Raw genomic sequence first — 16,411 nt, 5'->3', positions numbered from 1 at the left:
CCATCCCCCCCCTTTCCTATGAGCCGCCTCTTTTATATCAGTCCAGGGACGGGACCAGTTTGCTACTGGGGGGGGTTGCAGGAGAATTTTGGGGGGGGGGTGTTTTCTAAGCAAGCCAGCTCATGGGAAAGGGCACATCCCCTTTGTCCCCCCCTCTTCTGGCCCTTTGCTGCATGTGTCCCCTTCCCCGGGATGCACGAGCCTGGCTTAACCCTTAGACCCCGCCTAAGACCTGAGCCTGGCTTATCCCCATCAAAACTCAACCTGCGGTTTGGAGCTGGGAAGACAGGTGGGTGTCCCCCCTCCCCAGGTCTTTCCCCCCCCAAAATTCTCCTTAAACCCCCCAAATTTTGGGGTTTATTCGGTTTTTACACCCCTGGAGGAACCGGCTTTGCGGCCGGGTGACACCAGGGGACATGGAGGTGACACGTGGGGATGGGGGCTCCGTGTCACCTCCCGCACGGTGCCAGCGCCTGGGGCGACTCCAGAAACACCTCTTGCCCCCACCCTGGGATTTCGGGTTCCCCCATGGATTTTGGGTCCCCCCCATGGATTTTGGGTTCCCCCATGGAGTTTGGGTTCCCCACCATGGATTTCGGGTCCCCCCCATGGATATTGGGTTCCCCCCCCCCATGGATTTGGGTTTCTCCCCATGGATTTCGAGTCCCCCCCATGGATTTTGAGTCCCCCCCCATGGATATTGGGTCCCCCCCCGTGGATTTTGAGTCCCCCCCCATGGGTTTTGGGTCCCCCCCATGGATTTTGGGTTCCCCTCATGGAGTTCGGGTCCCCCCCATGGATTTTGAGTCCCCCCCATGGATTTTGGGTTCCCCCCCATGGATTTTGAGTCCCCCCCCATGGGTTTTGGGTCCCCCCCATGGATTTTGGGTTCCCCTCATGGAGTTTGGGTTCCCCCCCATGGATTTCGGGTCCCCCCCCATGGATATTGGGGTCCCCCCCCATGGATTTCGGGTCCCCCCCATGGATATTGGGTCCCCCCCCATGGATTTCGGGTCCCCCCCATGGATTTCGGGTCCCCCCTCATGGATTTCGGGCCCCCCCCCATGGATTTCGGGTCCCCCCCATGGATTTCGGGTCTCCCCACCCACCCAGAGGCCGTTCCTCACTATTTATTGTGCTGTCGCCGTTGTCACCTCAGAGCACCCCATGGGGACACAGTGACATGTGTGTGTGTCCCCCCTCCCCCGTTATTTTTGGGTAAAGCTGTTGGGCAGCGTGGTACTTTTTAATTTGATTTTTCTTTCTTTTTTCTCTCTATTTTTTTGTAAAGTGGTTTCTTTGTACTTGGTCACGGGTACCTTGCTCCTTGAGTTTCTCCACCGTTATCTGTGATGTTTCCGTGTTCTGTCAAATAAATTATTCTAGTTTATTAAACTCAGAAAAAAGGGAAAAAAAAATATATATATATAAAATATATATGGACAATTATTGGTTTTGCTGGCGCAAAACGGGGGTTTATGTGGCATCTGATGGTGCTTGGGGGGGATACAGAGGGTTGTGACCCCCCCTTTCTGTTGCTTTCCACCCCAAAAATCAAACCCAGACTGGTAAGAACAGATTAATTTGTTGCAGAATCTCACGGTCCTGCTGCTCTGGTAAATTGATTTATTAATGATTAATTAAGGCTCCCGGTAGCTGCTGCCTAAGCCGAGCTTGGCGCTGGGACCCCCAGTTGGTCTCTGGTCTGTATGTACCTTGGTTTCCCCCCAAAAAACCCTCTTATCTGGCTGTTTGGCCACCAAAGATGCCAGTTTGGCTTGTGTCATCCCAACGGGTGTGTTTGCAGCCTGTGAGCTTTGAACTGTTGGACAAAACACACAGATCAATGCTGAAATGCCGCAGGACGTGAACTAAACCTCCAGTGCTGGGGGCGGTTTAGGGCCCCTCAGCTCAGGGCTCAAAATGGCGGCACCAGGGGCAGCAAAATCACCTCAGACACAAAATGGTGGCACCAGGGGCAACAGAGTCACCTCAGGGCTCAAAATGGCAGCACCAGGGGCAACAGAGTCACCTCAGAACACAAAATGGCGGCACCAGGGGCAGCAAAATCACCTCAGACACAAAATGGTGCCACCAGGGGCAACAGTCACCTCAGACACAAAATGGCGGCACCAGGGGCAACAGAGTCACCTCAGACACAAAATGGCGGCACCTGGGGCAACAGAGTCACCTCAGACACAAAATGGCGGCACCAGGGGCAACAGAGTCACCTCAGACACAAAATGGTGGCACCAGGGGCAACAGTCACCTCAGACACAAAATGGCGGCACCAGGGGCAACAGAGTCACCTCAGAGCTCAAAATGGCGGCACCAGGGGCAACAGAGTCACCTCAGACACAAAATGGTGGCACCAGGGGCAACAGTCACCTCAGAACACAAAATGGTGGCACCAGGGGCAGCAAAATCACCTCAGACACAAAATGGCGGCACCAGGGGCAACAGAGTCACCTCAGACACAAAATGGCGGCACCAGGGGCAACAGAGTCACCTCAGAGCTCAAAATGGCGGCACCAGGGGCAACAGAGGCACCTCAGAGCTCAAAATGGCGGCCAGAGGGGTGGCAGGATCACCTCACAAGAAAGGCCTTGAAGTGCTGGAGCGAGTTGAGAGAAGGGAACGGAGCTGGTGAGGGGCTGGAGCACAAGTGTGATGGAGCGGCTGAGGGACCTGGGGGGTTCAGCTGGAGAACAGGAGCTGAGGGGAGACATTCTGATCTCTGAACTGCCTGAAAGGAGCTTGGAGCCAGGGGGGTCGGGCTCTGCTCCCCAGGAACAAGCGCCAGGAGCAGAGGAAACGGCCTCAAGTTGCGCCAGGGGAGGTTGAGGTTGGATGTGGGGAACAATTTCTTCCCCAAAGGGCTGTGGGGCATTGGAACAGGCTGCCCAGGGCAGTGCTGGAGTCACCATCCCTGGAGGGTTGGACAGACGGACATGAGGTTCTCAGGACATGGGGCAGGGACAGGGCTGGGGGAACAGTTGGACTCGATGATCTTGAGGTTCTCTCCCAACCAAAATGGTTCTATGATTCTTTGGTGTCTTCATTCACGAGTATATCAAACCCCTCAGGGCACAACTTAAACCATCAGCTCCGAGAAGTTCCTCAGCAGGACGCAGACTGGATATCACTCGTTTAACTAATATCTCATTAATACATCGTGCACACCGGGTACCGTGTGGCTTTGCATTTAATTTCCTAAATCACGCCCGCGCCTGCTCTTTGTAACAGGAGCCTTGAGCTCTGGGTCCTCAGCACAGGACACACATGGAGCTGCTGGAGAGGGGCCAGAGGAGCCACAGGAATGATGCGAGGCTGGAACAGCTCTGCTGGGGGACAGGCTGAGAGAGCTGGGGTGTTCAGCTGGAGAACAGAAGCTCCAGGGAGACCTTAGTGCGGCCTTTTGGGACTTAAAAGGGGCCAATAAGAAAGATGGGGACAGACTTTTGAGCAGGGCCTGTTGGGATAGGACAAGGAGTGATGGTTTGAAACTGAAGGAGGGAGATTCAGGCCGGACATGAGGGAGAAATTGTTGCCCTGAGGGTGGTGAGAGCCTGGCCCAGGTTGGCCAGAGAGGTGGTGGATGAACCATCCCTGAGACATCCCAGGCCAGGCTGGACGGGGCTCTGAGCAACCTGAGCTGGTGCAGATGTCCCTGCTCATGGCAGGGGGGGCACTGGGGGAGCTGGGAAGGTCCCTTCAACACACATTATTCTGTTTTCTTATTTCCTGACAGCACTGTCAGCAGCAGCGCTGCAACCACCAGCCTCTGGTGGGGCGTAAAAGACTTGCATTAAATTTTTAACTCTGCCCCCACAGTCTGTTTGGGCACAGGAGAGTGAATCACAGACTCACTTGGGTTGGAAGAGAGATCATGGGATCCAACCTGCTCTCGCTGTAGCTCCTGTCGTTGCCGCAGATCGGAGCCGCGCGCTGCAGAATGAACCCCAAAATTGTTCTTGGTTTGAAATCGTGTCTTCCCAGCAAGGGGCTGAGGAGGAACCAGACAGAGCAGTGAGGATGGGGACCCCAAACCCCCCAGTTTCTCCTCGGAAGGACACAGCGATGCCTGCGCTTTGCAGGTGGTTCAAGTTCATGGCCAAGCTGCCCTGGTGTCCCAGGATGGAGATGTGGAGCAGCATTGCAGCTGGACCACTCTGCTCCACATCCCTCCTGCGACCAGGAGGAGCCAGGACGGGGGGGATGAGCCAAAAATCACCGATTTCTGAGCCTGAATTGAGGGACAGCCCCGCAGGGACGGCCCAGACCCCTCCCAACCTTCCCCACCAAGGGCAAACCCGGCTCCAGCAAAGCCGAGGTCGCCCCAGTCATAGACTGGACTCTGATCAGACGTTCCCATGTTAACAGAAGGTCCGTGTGGTGCAATTCCGGGAGCAACGTCCTCACCGCGAGTTCTCCATCATCACCTTTCAAGGACATTCCCCCTTCTGTGTATCAGCCCCGTGTCCAGCAGCTGCAAGAACTTACTATTTCGGACATTTCCCGTCCCCTGTCAAAGCCGGTTCGAGGCGGACAAGGCGGCTTAAAGTTATTTCGGGGAAAAAAAAGGGAAGTTTGGATGTGTACAAACTGCTGTTGTTCAAGTGCCGTATCTCTAGGAAGCCAAGCGAATTTCCTTCCCTGTCCCCTCTGTGCTGACGTGGGACGGGGTCAGGATAATGCAAGATCACCAGAGTGGATCACACAGGATCCCAGGGGGTTTGAATGTCTCAGAGAAGGAGACTCCACACCCGCTCTGGGCAGCCTGGGCCATGCTCTGGCACCTCCCAGCACACAAGTTTCTGCTCATGTTCAGATGGAGCGTCCTGTGTTTCAGTCTGTGCCCGTTGCCCCTCACCCTGGCGTTGGGCACCATGAACAGAGTCTGGTCCATCCTCTGACACCCCCCCTGAGATATTGATCCATTGATCACATCCCTCTCAGCTTCTCTTCTCCAGCTCAACAGCCCCAGCTCTCCCAGTGTCTCCTCATCACAAAGATGCTCCAGACCCCTCAGCATCTTTGTGTCCCCTCCTGGACTCTCTCCAGTGATTCCTTGTCCTTAAACTGGACCCAGTTCTGCAGATGTGGCCTCACCAGGGCAGAGCAGAGGGGGACAACAACCTCCCTTGACCTCCTGGTCACTCTTCCTCACACACCCCAGGTACCGTTGGCCTCTTGGCCACAGGGCACATTGGTGGCTCGTGGTCACCCTGTTGTCACCACAACTCCCAGGTCCTTCTCCAAAAGCTGCTTCCCAGCAGCTCAACCCCAACCTGTGCTGGTCCCGGGGCTTGTTCCTCCCCAGGGACAGGACCCTGCACTCGCCTCGGTTGAATTTCATAGAATCACAGAATCATTTTGGTTGGAAAAGCCCCTCAAGATCATTGAGTCCAACCGTTCCCCCACCCCTGGCACTGCCCCATGTCCTGAGAACCTCACCTCCGTGTCTGGATGACACAGACCTGTGGCTTTGACAGGTGACAAAGCATCCCCGCCTGGGGAGGAATAAGTTTTGGGTGTGGAATGGAAGAGCTTCTGCTGGGAGGAGACTTGATGAACAGTGTGGAGCTTCGCCGTGGCGTCGTTATCGCGCGGAACGGAGGAGGATTCAGCCTCAGCACACACAGGCAAAGAGCTGTTGCCATGAGACAGCGCGGATCAGCTCAGCGCATCCCAGCGCCAGCCTCCCAAAGGACAACGTGCACCCCAGTGCCCCATCTCCTCAACCCTGCTCACACCTCAGTGTACACCCAGGAAAACGGGGAGCGCTTTGCATCCGTCCTCTGCATTCCCATCCCAGAAATAAGCCTGAGAAGGAGCTTGAGAGTGCGAGGGGACAGCAAATCACAGAAGGGTTTGGGTGGGAAGGGACACTGAGTCCATGAGCAGGGACATCTTCACCAGCTCAGGTTGCTCAGAGCCCCGTCCAGCCTGGCCTGGGATGTCTCCAGGGATGGTTCATCCACCACCTCTCTGGCCAACCTGGGACAGGCTCTCACCACCCTCAGGGCAACAATTTCTTCCTCATGTCCAGCCTGAATCTCCCTCCTTTAGTTTCAAACCATCACCCCTTGTCCTGTCCCAACAGGCCCTGCTCAAAAGTCTGTCCCCATCTTTCTCATCGGCCCCTTTTAAGTACAGAAATGTCGCAATAATAATCATAGAATCATTTTGGTTGGAAAAGCCCCTCAAGATCATCAAGTCCAACTGTTCCCCAGCCCTGTCCCTGCCCCATGTCCTGAGAACCTCATGTCCGTCTGTCCAGCCCTCCAGGGATGGTGACTCCAGCACTGCCCTGGGCAGCCTGTTCCAATGCCCCACAGCCCTTTGGGGAAGAAATTGTTCCCCACATCCAACCTCAACCTCCCCTGGCGCAACTTGAGGCCGTTTCCTCTGCTCCTGGCGCTTGTTCCTGGGGAGCAGAGCCCGACCCCCCGGCTCCAAGCTCCTTTCAGGCAGTTCAGAGATCAGGTCTCCCCTCAGCTCCTGTTCTCTCACCCTACAAGCTCCATCCTGGCTGCTCCCGCACAAGAACCCCCAGTGCCAGAACAAACCAGGGTCTCCCCACTTTGCAGGTGACACCCCCTCCCTTGCCCCGCTGCCACCCTCTCTCCACTCCCTCCTCCACAAAACACACTCGTTTTAAATATTGGGAATAACGAGCAGACAGTTTTCATTCCCCCAAGTAACACCTTGGTAACAGCGTAGGCGTTGCAGGAGTCATCGCCTGCTTTCCTCGGGCCCAGGAAATCACATTAGCTTGATCAAATTTAAACTTTCGGCTGGTGGGAAAAGAGCCAAAAGATACCAAGGTCCTTTTTTCTAGAGCGGGCGCTCTGCGGTTGGGGGAGGGTAAAGCTCCTCACAGGCTGGGGCTGAAAATGTCGTTCCCGTTCCTTTTTGCAAGGCTGCGACTTCCTGAGCGGTGGCCGCTCCTCGTGACACGCACACGAGTGACGAAATGTCCTTCCCCTCGGCGCTTGGGGCCTGGAAAACGACGGGTTAAAAATGCCACAGAACAGCCCGTTTCCTCAAACCGTGCTCGCGCTTTTTTCGGCCGTTTCCTTCTGAAAATGCAGCGCAGACACGACACGGGGCCGCGATAAAATGACATCAGGATGTTCTCTGCTAGCGGATGCGAACAGTCTGTGCTGTTGTTTGAAAGCTGGGACACAGAAGTAACACAATTAAACATGTATAGACACTTTACAACCAGTTCTGTTCGCTACAACTGTCTCAAAGCAGCAACAGGCGCCTCGCAGCCCACGCAAACAAGAACGTTAACAGGAAATGCGCCACGTCCCAGCGAAACTATCACCTACCCACACTTCCCTCAAGGCCGAACCCACTCCCAAACGTGCAGGGAACCGTCGCTCGCCGCTGACAATACGGTTCTGGGTTTCTGCGGGTGCCACGTGTGCGTTGTCACCAGGGGAGGGCTGTCACCGCTGTCCGCTCCGCCGAACGCGTGGCCTTTGTGGATAAATATCGGCTCGGCTTCCCGGCCGGAGCTGTCCCAGCGCTGCGTGTCGTACACGTGCACGGTGCCGTCGAAACCTTCAATAAAAGGGAAAGGGGGAGGCCGCGCTATTATTGTTTTGCTCTAGTCCTATCGAGCTCAAGCTCCTCTCCTGGCAAGACACAGAAATGAGGATGATGGCCCTGAGTGACAACCTGTGACAGCGGAGCTTCCAAGCCTCCGAGGAGCTTGTGTGGAACAGGCCAGACCCAAAAAGCCTGAAAATTTCCCGGTTTGAATGTGCAAAGCTCTGGCCAAGAGGCAGCTTTGCTGTCTTACCAGCGCGGTGTCGCTGGCGCTATCAGGGCAGCGTTTGCCAAGAATTCGGGGTTTTGTTCTCCTAGGAGGGAAGCGGGAGCCCCCCAGAACCCATTGGAGATGATCAGCTCATGTCTCTGCTCTAAATAATTGGGGTGTTTAAAGTGTATCACAGTATCACAGTATGTTTGGGATTGGAAGGGACCTCAAAAGATCATCCAGTCCAATCCCCCCATGGAGCAGGAACACCCAGGTGAGGTCGCACAGGAACATGTCCAGGCAGGTTTTGAATGTCTGCAGAGAAGGAGACTCCACAACCCCCCTGGGCAGCCTGGGCCAGGCTCTGCCACCCTCACTGAGAAGTTTCTCCTCAAATTTAAGTGGAACCTCTTGTGTTCCAGCTTGATCCCATTACCCCTTGTGCTATCATTGTTTGCCACCGAGAAGAGCCTGGCTCCATCCTCATGGCACTCACCCTTTATATATTTATAACATTAATAAGGTCACCCCTCAGTCTCCTCTTCTCCAAACTAAAGAGCCCCAGCTCCCTCAGCCTTTCTTCATAAGGGAGATGCTCCACTCCCTTCAGCATCTTTGTTGCCCTACGCTGGACCCCCTCCAGCAGTTCCCTGTCCTGCTGGAACTGAGGGGCCACAACTGGACACAATATTCCAGGTGTGGTCTCCCCAGGGCAGAGCAGAGGGGCAGGAGAACCTCTCTGACCTACTGACCACCCCCTTCTAACCCACCCCAGGTCCCATTGGCTTCCTGGCCACAAGGGCCCAGTGCTGGCTCATGGTCACCCTGCTGTCCCCAGGACCCCCAGGTCCCTTTCCCCTACACTGCTCTCTAACATGTAATCTCCCAACCTATACTGGAACCTGGGGTGAATGTAGTGAATTGGAGAGAAATACAGAGCAAAAGATCATCCAGAAAAAGAGACCTCTGCCCAAAAGCACGTACCTGAGACAGCAAGGCAGCCCTGCAGAGCAGGAGCCCAGGAGATGCGCAGGAACTCGGCACCCGAGCTGGGACGAGGAAATGGGCATTTCACCCAAGCCAAGGACTCCGAGGTTTTCCTTACATCCGTCAGGCTGAGGTGCCCCCCGCTCGAGAGACGAGCGACGGGCCGGGAGCCGGAATCGGAGCCCTGAGGTGCGACCCCCATGCGCCAGCGCTCGCCACACGGTGCCCAGGGCACCGACGCGGCCTCCAAGGGAGCCCGAGGCTGCCGAACGTCGGCCAGGGACAGCCGGCCCTCCGCACAGCACAGCAGCGCCGTGTTCCCGTCCAGGAACGCCACGTCGCTGAGCTCCTCGCTGGTTCTGGATGCTGGGAAGAAATAAAGACGCAGATTTCAGACAGCACAAAGAGGGTTTGAGTGATTCCCCTCATAAGAAAGGCCTTGAGGTGCTGGAGCGAGTTGAGAGAAGGGAACGGAGCTGGTGAGGGGCTGGAGCACAAGTGTGATGGAGCGGCTGAGGGACCTGGGGGGTTCAGCTGGAGAACAGGAGCTGAGGGGAGACCTTCTGATCTCTGAACTGCCTGAAAGGAGCTTGGAGCCAGGGGGGTCGGGCTCTGCTCCCCAGGAACAAGCGCCAGGAGCAGAGGAAACGGCCTCAAGTTGCGCCAGGGGAGGTTGAGGTTGGATGTGGGAACAATTTCTTCCCCAAAGGGCTGTGGGGCATTGGAACAGGCTGCCCAGGGCAGTGCTGGAGTCACCATCCCTGGAGGGTTGAAAATACACATAGATGAGGTTCTCAGGGACATGAGGCAGTGCCAGGGGTGGCGGAACAGTTGGATTTGATCATCTTAAACGTCTTTTCCAACCAAAATGTTTCTGTGATTTTGCTCACTCGGGGATGAGGCGTGTGGGGACTGAATCGCACTGTGTAGGTGAAGGCAGCTGGTCCCCAGGATCCCCAACAAACCAGGCCTGGACTAAGCTCCTCGAGGTAAGGCAGGGCTGGTTTACCAAGGTTTAACAACCCTCCTCCCACCCGCACGGACAGATCACCGACTAACACACAGCTTGCTCAGGAGTTGATGTTGATTCCAACGACCCCAATGGGCCGTCACCTCCCTCGCTTGGGACAACACGCGCAGCAAACCCTCTGCAAACCCGACTCTTTGCACTGAAACCATCCACCATGCTCTCGCAGGGCACCAATTTGGCGCAGAAGCTTGAGAAATCACCATCAGGGGGGCAGCAAGAAGCTGGAGATGGACCAGAGCATTGTGACCTCGCTCCTCAAGACTTTCTGCAAATACCTTTATACCTTTGGCACATGTCAAAGAACACACCCAGTAAATATTCACCGCTTGAGGAATTACCTTTGGCTTTGCCCAAACCCCAGCTTTCCAAAACCAGACATTAGACTTGGCTTAAATACCTGCCGTGTAGACGTTTTTCCTCGATTCGACCTCCGTAACTCGGACGCTGTTGAGTCTCGAGCCGTGAAGGACCCACGGGGCTTTGGCCGAAATCGTCGCGATTTTAGCCCAAGGTTGGCCTGCGTCATTTTCTGCAGCGATGGCACTTACGGGTTTAATGACATCTATTCGACAGAGAGGTAAGCAGTTGTAAAGCACACCAGGAGTCACGTAATCCACCAGATTAAGCTGTTTCACAGCCTCCTAAAGCTAAAAGCGACCTACTAAACCCATAAGAAATCCAATTATGACCAACCCCCCCCTCCAGAATAAACCCACTCTGTCCAAAACATCCAGCATGGATCAGCAACAAGCCATTGAAAAATCTAGCAAAACGCACGGAAAGTTGCGAAGCAACATGTTTATTGTCGATTAAGAAGGATAAGAATGCTCGCGTTAACATTTTGCACTTCCTTTCTGGTGGTTTTGAAGTGTTTCACAACAGCAGACAAAGCAACTATAGTCTTTTAGAAGCAGGCAGACGTGGGCTTGGAGAACTGAGGTGGTTCGTGACATATCGTGAAAGTTGATGTGTGAAGTGCTTTATTTCTAAGGCTTGCAGTTATTAAGAGAATATTATGTCAACTATATGATTAGGGTTTTTTTTTTGGTATGAGTAAGAGCTCATAAATAAGCGGACAGGTGTAAATCTACTATTGGACCAGAGGAAACGGCCTCAAGTTGCGCCAGGGGAGGTTGAGGTTGGATGTGGGGAACAATTTCTTGCCCAAAGGGCTGTGGGGCATTGGAACAGGCTGCCCAGGGCAGTGCTGGAGTCACCATCCCTGGAGGGTTGAAAATACACATAGATGAGGTTCTCAGGGACATGAGGCAGTGCCGGGGGTGACGGAACAGTTGGATTTGATCATCTGAAAGGTCTTTTCCAACCTAAATGATTCTGTGATGCTGACATTTAACACGCAGGGAGAAGGGGAAGTTGGAGGAGCCTGACGCAAGGACTGAACTGAGAAACTACTCGCGCTCAGAAACACGTTCCCTTACCCGAATCCTCCGCTGACACCCGCCAGACCTGCAGGGAGCTGTCGGGGGGGCCGCTCGTCACCAGCAAGCTGAGGAAACACACAAAAAACCCCCACAAAACTCTTCAGGAGCAGAGAACAACCTTCTTCTTCCCCCAGTCTGATAAGCACGGCTGTGCTCCGCCACTCCTGCTGCATGGAGCAGAGATGGGGCTGCAAGGACCATAATCCCACAACTCCTCACAACAGGGCGCTTTACACAGCATTTAATACACAACGGCATTTAATTAGCACATTTTCCAAAAGCGCTAGACTAGGAACGTTGCAAAGAGCCCCCAAGCAGCAACAGGGGCTCGTGTAGGAGGGGAAAAGCGAAGGAGTGAAGTGAATCAGCCGGAGGGAAGCGTCTTTGCTTGGTCTACAACCCACAGCAGGAAACAAAAAACCTTCAGAACATGCGCACACAGGGATGGAAAAGGCAGAGCTGGGAAGCTCCACATGCCCCGCTGCCCCAAAACGGGGTACGGAGGGATCCCTGCTGAGTCAGCACCAACACCAGCACCCCTGCAAGAAGCTAAGGGTTCAAATTATCCAGCAGCAGCTTCGGTCTCCCTGCCAGCCCCCCTAAAAACACACCATTGCAGCTTTCGGTACGGCAACAGTGGGGTGCCCCGTGTTTTGCTGAGCACCCTGATAAATGGCTCCTCTGCAAACACCAGGACAGGGCTCTGGGATGAATGTTACATTTCACCAGCTGGCAAATCCTCATTCAGACTCACGTTGCTCTCGGAGCTGGTGGGATTGACCAGTTGGGTTGGGAAGAGGCAAAAGGAGCTTGATTGCAGTGGACAAGCCCCCTGTCCACCTCCTCGAAGGAAGATGCGCCAGGGAGGGTCAGTGGGACATGAGGAAAAGGTTCTTCCCCCAGAGGCGCTGGACACTGAACAGGCTCCCCAGGGAGGTGTCACAGCCCCAACCTGACAGTGTTCAACAAGAGACTGGACAACGTCCTCAGACACACGGGGTGACCTGTGGGGTTGTCATTGCAGGGACAGCAGTTGGACTCCGTGATCGTTGTGGTCCCTTCTAGCTCAGGACATTCTGTGATTCCACAGTCCTGTGGCCATACCTGGTGTCCGGAACGTGTTTCAGGCCGTACACCGGGCGGTTTGAAAATGCACCGCATTCCACCTTGAAATCTCTCTCTGGACACAGGCCCTGGAAATCAAGAGGCAAAATCGTTTCTTCGCACTTAATGGTGCAGAACTTGGTGCGGTCAGTTACCACAGAAATAAAAGACAGAGACGAGACATGTTCTTGCTTGGGAAAGCTCGTGCTTGTCCAGAAACACCCACAATGCTCTTTACAACTGCCTGAAAGGAGCTTGGAGCCAGGGGGGGTCGGGCTCTGCTCCCCAGGAACAAGCGCCAGGAGCAGAGGAAACGGCCTCAAGTTGCGCCAGGGGAGGTTGAGGTTGGATGTGGGGAACAATTTCTTCCCCAAAGGGCTGTGGGGCATTGGAACAGGCTGCCCAGGGCAGTGCTGGAGTCACCAGCCCTGAAGGGTTGGACAGACGGACAGGAGGTTCTCAGGACATGGGGCAGGGACAGGGGTGGGTTAATGGCTGAACTCGATGACCTTGAGGTTCTCTCCCAACCAAAATGATTCTGTGATTCTGTGATTTCAACAGGAGCTACAGGCCTGAAGGGTCCCAAAATACTTAAAGCAAAAACAACACACAGAGAAAGCTCCTGCCAAGAGCTCTGATGGGGCTTGTTGCCATCTGCGCACATCTGGCTCAGCTCTCACTCACCCAGTGACCAAGCTCCGCTTTCTGCTTCAGTGTAGGCACCACACACTCACGGGCCACCCTCGCTGCTCAGCACCGTGGTGCCCCTGCCTTGGGCAGCTCAGCAAGTCCCTTCTCCGTTTATCTGTGCATCCCCATCTGTCCTATTTCCCCACAAAACACTGTAATTCACACATCTTGGAGGAGACTAAGAGGAGACCTCGTCGTGGCTACAGCTTCCTCACAAGGGGAGGAGGAAGCGGAGGTGTCGAACTCTTTAGTGACCAGGGACAGAACCCCAGGGAACGGCAGAAGATGTGCCAGGGAGGGTCAGTGGGACATGAGGAGAAGGTTCTTCCCCCAGAGGTGCTGGACACTGAACAGGCTCCCCAGGTGTCACAGCCCCAACCTGACAGTGTTCAACAAGAGACTGGACACCGTCCTCAGACACACGGGGTGACCTGGGGGGTTGTCATTGCAGGGACAGCAGTTGGACTCCGTCATCCTGTGGGTCCTTCCAGCTCAGGGCATCCTGTGATTCTATGATGTGAAGTTTCCACAGCACAAGCTGCCCACAGAGCAGCGGGATTACAGCACTTGACTTCCAACTTGCGCCACATCAACCGGACAGCAGCCGGGTGAATTACGTGCTTTACCTTTCAACCAAACCTGCTGTAACGTGGCCAAGTCCTTGTCAGAGCAGCACAGACCAGGTAACAGCTTGTAAAGCCCAGCACAGCTCAGTCTCACAGTATCACAGTATGTTTGGGATTGGAAGGGACCTCAAAAGATCATCTAGTCCAACCCCCCAAGACACGAGGCCAAGGGGGACAGAGGGACCTGGTGCCACCCGGCTGCGACACCCACCTGCGTCTCCTTCGCCTGCAGCGTTGGCGGCGGGAGCAGCTGCAGGATCTCGTTCCCACCGGAGTCCTCATACCCGGCTACGCAGACACCTTGGAGGTGGGGATGAAAGAACAGGGATGTGAAGGACACCCCACCCTCCCTGAGCCAGGCCCCAGGTCCATCCCAAACCCTGGACCCAGCCCAGGGTTATAAAGGGTCCGATGAGAAAGATGGGGACAGACTTTTGAGCAGGGCCTGTTGGGATAGGCCAAGGGGTGATGGTTTAAACTAAAGGAGGGAGATTGAGGCTGGATATAAGGAATGGTTGCCCTGAGGGTGGTGAGAGCCTGGCCCAGGTTGGCCAGAGACATGGTGGATGAACCATCCCTGAGACATCCCAGGCCAGGCTGGACGGGGCTCTGAGCACCCTGAGCTGGTGCAGATGTCCCTGCTCATGGCAGGGGGGGCACTGGGGGACCTTTGAGGGTCCCTTCAACCCAAACTAGTCTGTGATTCTATGATTCTATGAACCCCAGTACAGCCCCAACCCCTCACCCCCACTCCTGGGGTCCCACCCTGCACCCCGGCCCCCCCCGGCCTCCCTTCTCCCCCCTGTATGACCCTCCCCGTGGCCATTTCCCATCTCCCCCGCCCCACACTCACGGTTCCCCCGGGCCCATTCGATGACGCGGGTGGGCGCTTGGAGCTCGAAGGTGTGAAGCTCCTCGTACCTGCGGGGAGGAGCAGGAGATCAGGGGGGCAGCGATGGGACCGGGAGGGCGGCGATGGGGCCGGGGGGGCGGCGATGGGGCCCGCGGTTCCCTCACATTCGCAGTGACTGGATCAGCCATTCGTCCGCCGCCTCCTCCTCGCCGCCCGCCATCTCCATGGCAACGCCGCCCGGCGCGCTCGTGACGTCACGCGGCGGCGCGCCCGTGTGACGCGTACGGCAGGCGGGGAGGGTCAAAAGAGGTGGGAAAGCGTTTGGGCGGCGCTGATTTAAAGGGGGAAAAGTATCCTCGGGGTTTAGGGGGAGCGCAAACACATGGGGCTGCTTAGTGCAAACTGGTGTAACAGAACAATAATGAATAATAAATGATAAAAGAGAAAATATAAAATAATAACGAATAATAAAAGTAATAATAAATAATAAAAATGATAAAAGTAATCACATAAAATAATGAAAATAAAATAATGGTAAATAGTAAGAAATAATAATAAATTATAAATGGTAAAAAAATTAAAAACAATAATAAAAATAATAAATAAAAATGATAAATAAAAATGATAAAAATAATTGGAAATGAAACAATAATTAAATAATAGATAATAAGAAATAAATAAGAAAGATAATGAAATAGAATAATAAAATCAAATTAATAACAATAAATTATTAATTATAAAATAAATGAAAATAATAATTAAATAAGAAATAATAAGAAATAAATAAGAAAAATAGTAATATAAAATAATAAATAATAATAATGATAAATAATACATGATAAAAATAATAAAGAACAATAAAAGTAATAATAATAAAAATAAAAATGATAAAATAATGGGAAATAAAACAATAATTAAGTAATAAATAATAAGAAATACATAAGAAAAATAATAAAATAGGATAATAAAATTAAAATAAAATTAAAATAATAAATAAAAATTATAAAATGATAATAAATTATAAATAATGATTAATTATGAATTATAAATAATAATAATAATAAATAAAAGTAGTAATAACTAATAAATAATAAATAAAAATTATTAAAATGCGAAAATAAAATATTAAAAGTAAAATAATAGTAAATAGTAAGAAATAATAATAAATTAGAAATTATAAAAAGAAAATAAAATGATAAAAAGAAAATAAAATAATAAAAATAAAACAATAATAATAAATAATAAATGATAAAATAATTGAAAATAGAACAATATATAATAAATAATAAGAAACACATAAGAAAAATAATAAAATGGAATAATAAAATTAAAAGGAAATAATAATATTAAATTATAAATTATAAAATAAATGAAAATAAAGTATAATTAAATAAGAAATAATAAGAAATACACAAGGAAAGTCATAATATAAAATAATAAATAATGATAAATAATACATGATAAAAATAATAATAAAATCATAAAAGTAATAATACATAATAAATAAAAATGATGAAAATACTAAAATAAAATCCTAAAAAATTAATAGTAAATAGTAATAAATAATAATAATTTAGAATTGATAAAAAGAAAATAAAATAATAAAATTAAAACAACAATAATAAATAATAAATGACAAAATAAATGAAAATAAAACAATAATTAAATAAGAAATAATAAGAAATGCATAAGAAAAATAATGAGATGGAATAATAAAATGAAAATAAAATAGTAATAAATAATAAATGATAAAATAATTGGAAATAAATAAGAAATAAATAAGAAAAATAATAAAATAAAATAATAAAACATAAAATGAAATAGTACATAATAATACATAGTAATACATAGTAATAAATGATAGTAAATAATAATAAGTAATAAGTAATAAGTAATAAGTAATAA

The 16,411-nt window shown here is 51.4% G+C and overlaps 1 protein-coding gene across 3 annotated transcripts; it reads right to left on the bottom strand.

Annotated features, from left to right (window-relative positions):
• Positions 1–36: 36 nt before the first annotated feature.
• WDR73 (WD repeat domain 73) lies at positions 37–14,759 on the bottom strand. Of its 3 annotated transcripts, none has more exons than XM_082043605.1 (9): positions 14,671–14,759; positions 14,507–14,574; positions 13,865–13,953; positions 12,338–12,426; positions 11,231–11,298; positions 10,189–10,353; positions 8,759–9,127; positions 7,341–7,575; positions 37–1,365 (listed from the first exon to the last, which is right to left on the bottom strand). In XM_082043605.1, exons 1-8 carry the CDS (start codon positions 14,730–14,732, stop codon positions 7,352–7,354), a joined length of 1,134 nt encoding a protein of 377 aa, XP_081899731.1. In that variant the 5' UTR covers positions 14,733–14,759; the 3' UTR covers positions 37–1,365; positions 7,341–7,351. The 3 variants fall into 3 exon arrangements, with proteins under 3 accessions (XP_081899731.1, XP_081899730.1, XP_081899729.1); XM_082043604.1 differs by lacking the exon at positions 37–1,365 and adding an exon at positions 6,692–7,005; XM_082043603.1 differs by lacking the exon at positions 37–1,365 and having other exon boundaries at positions 7,045–7,575.
• Between the last annotated feature and the right edge of the window lie 1,652 nt (positions 14,760–16,411).

This window comes from Streptopelia decaocto (assembly GCF_964273445.1).
Source record: "Streptopelia decaocto genome assembly, chromosome: 1".
NCBI lineage: Eukaryota > Metazoa > Chordata > Aves > Columbiformes > Columbidae > Streptopelia > Streptopelia decaocto.
The sequence above is the reverse complement of the archived record's forward strand: the minus strand, read 5'-3'. Positions and strand labels throughout refer to the sequence as shown.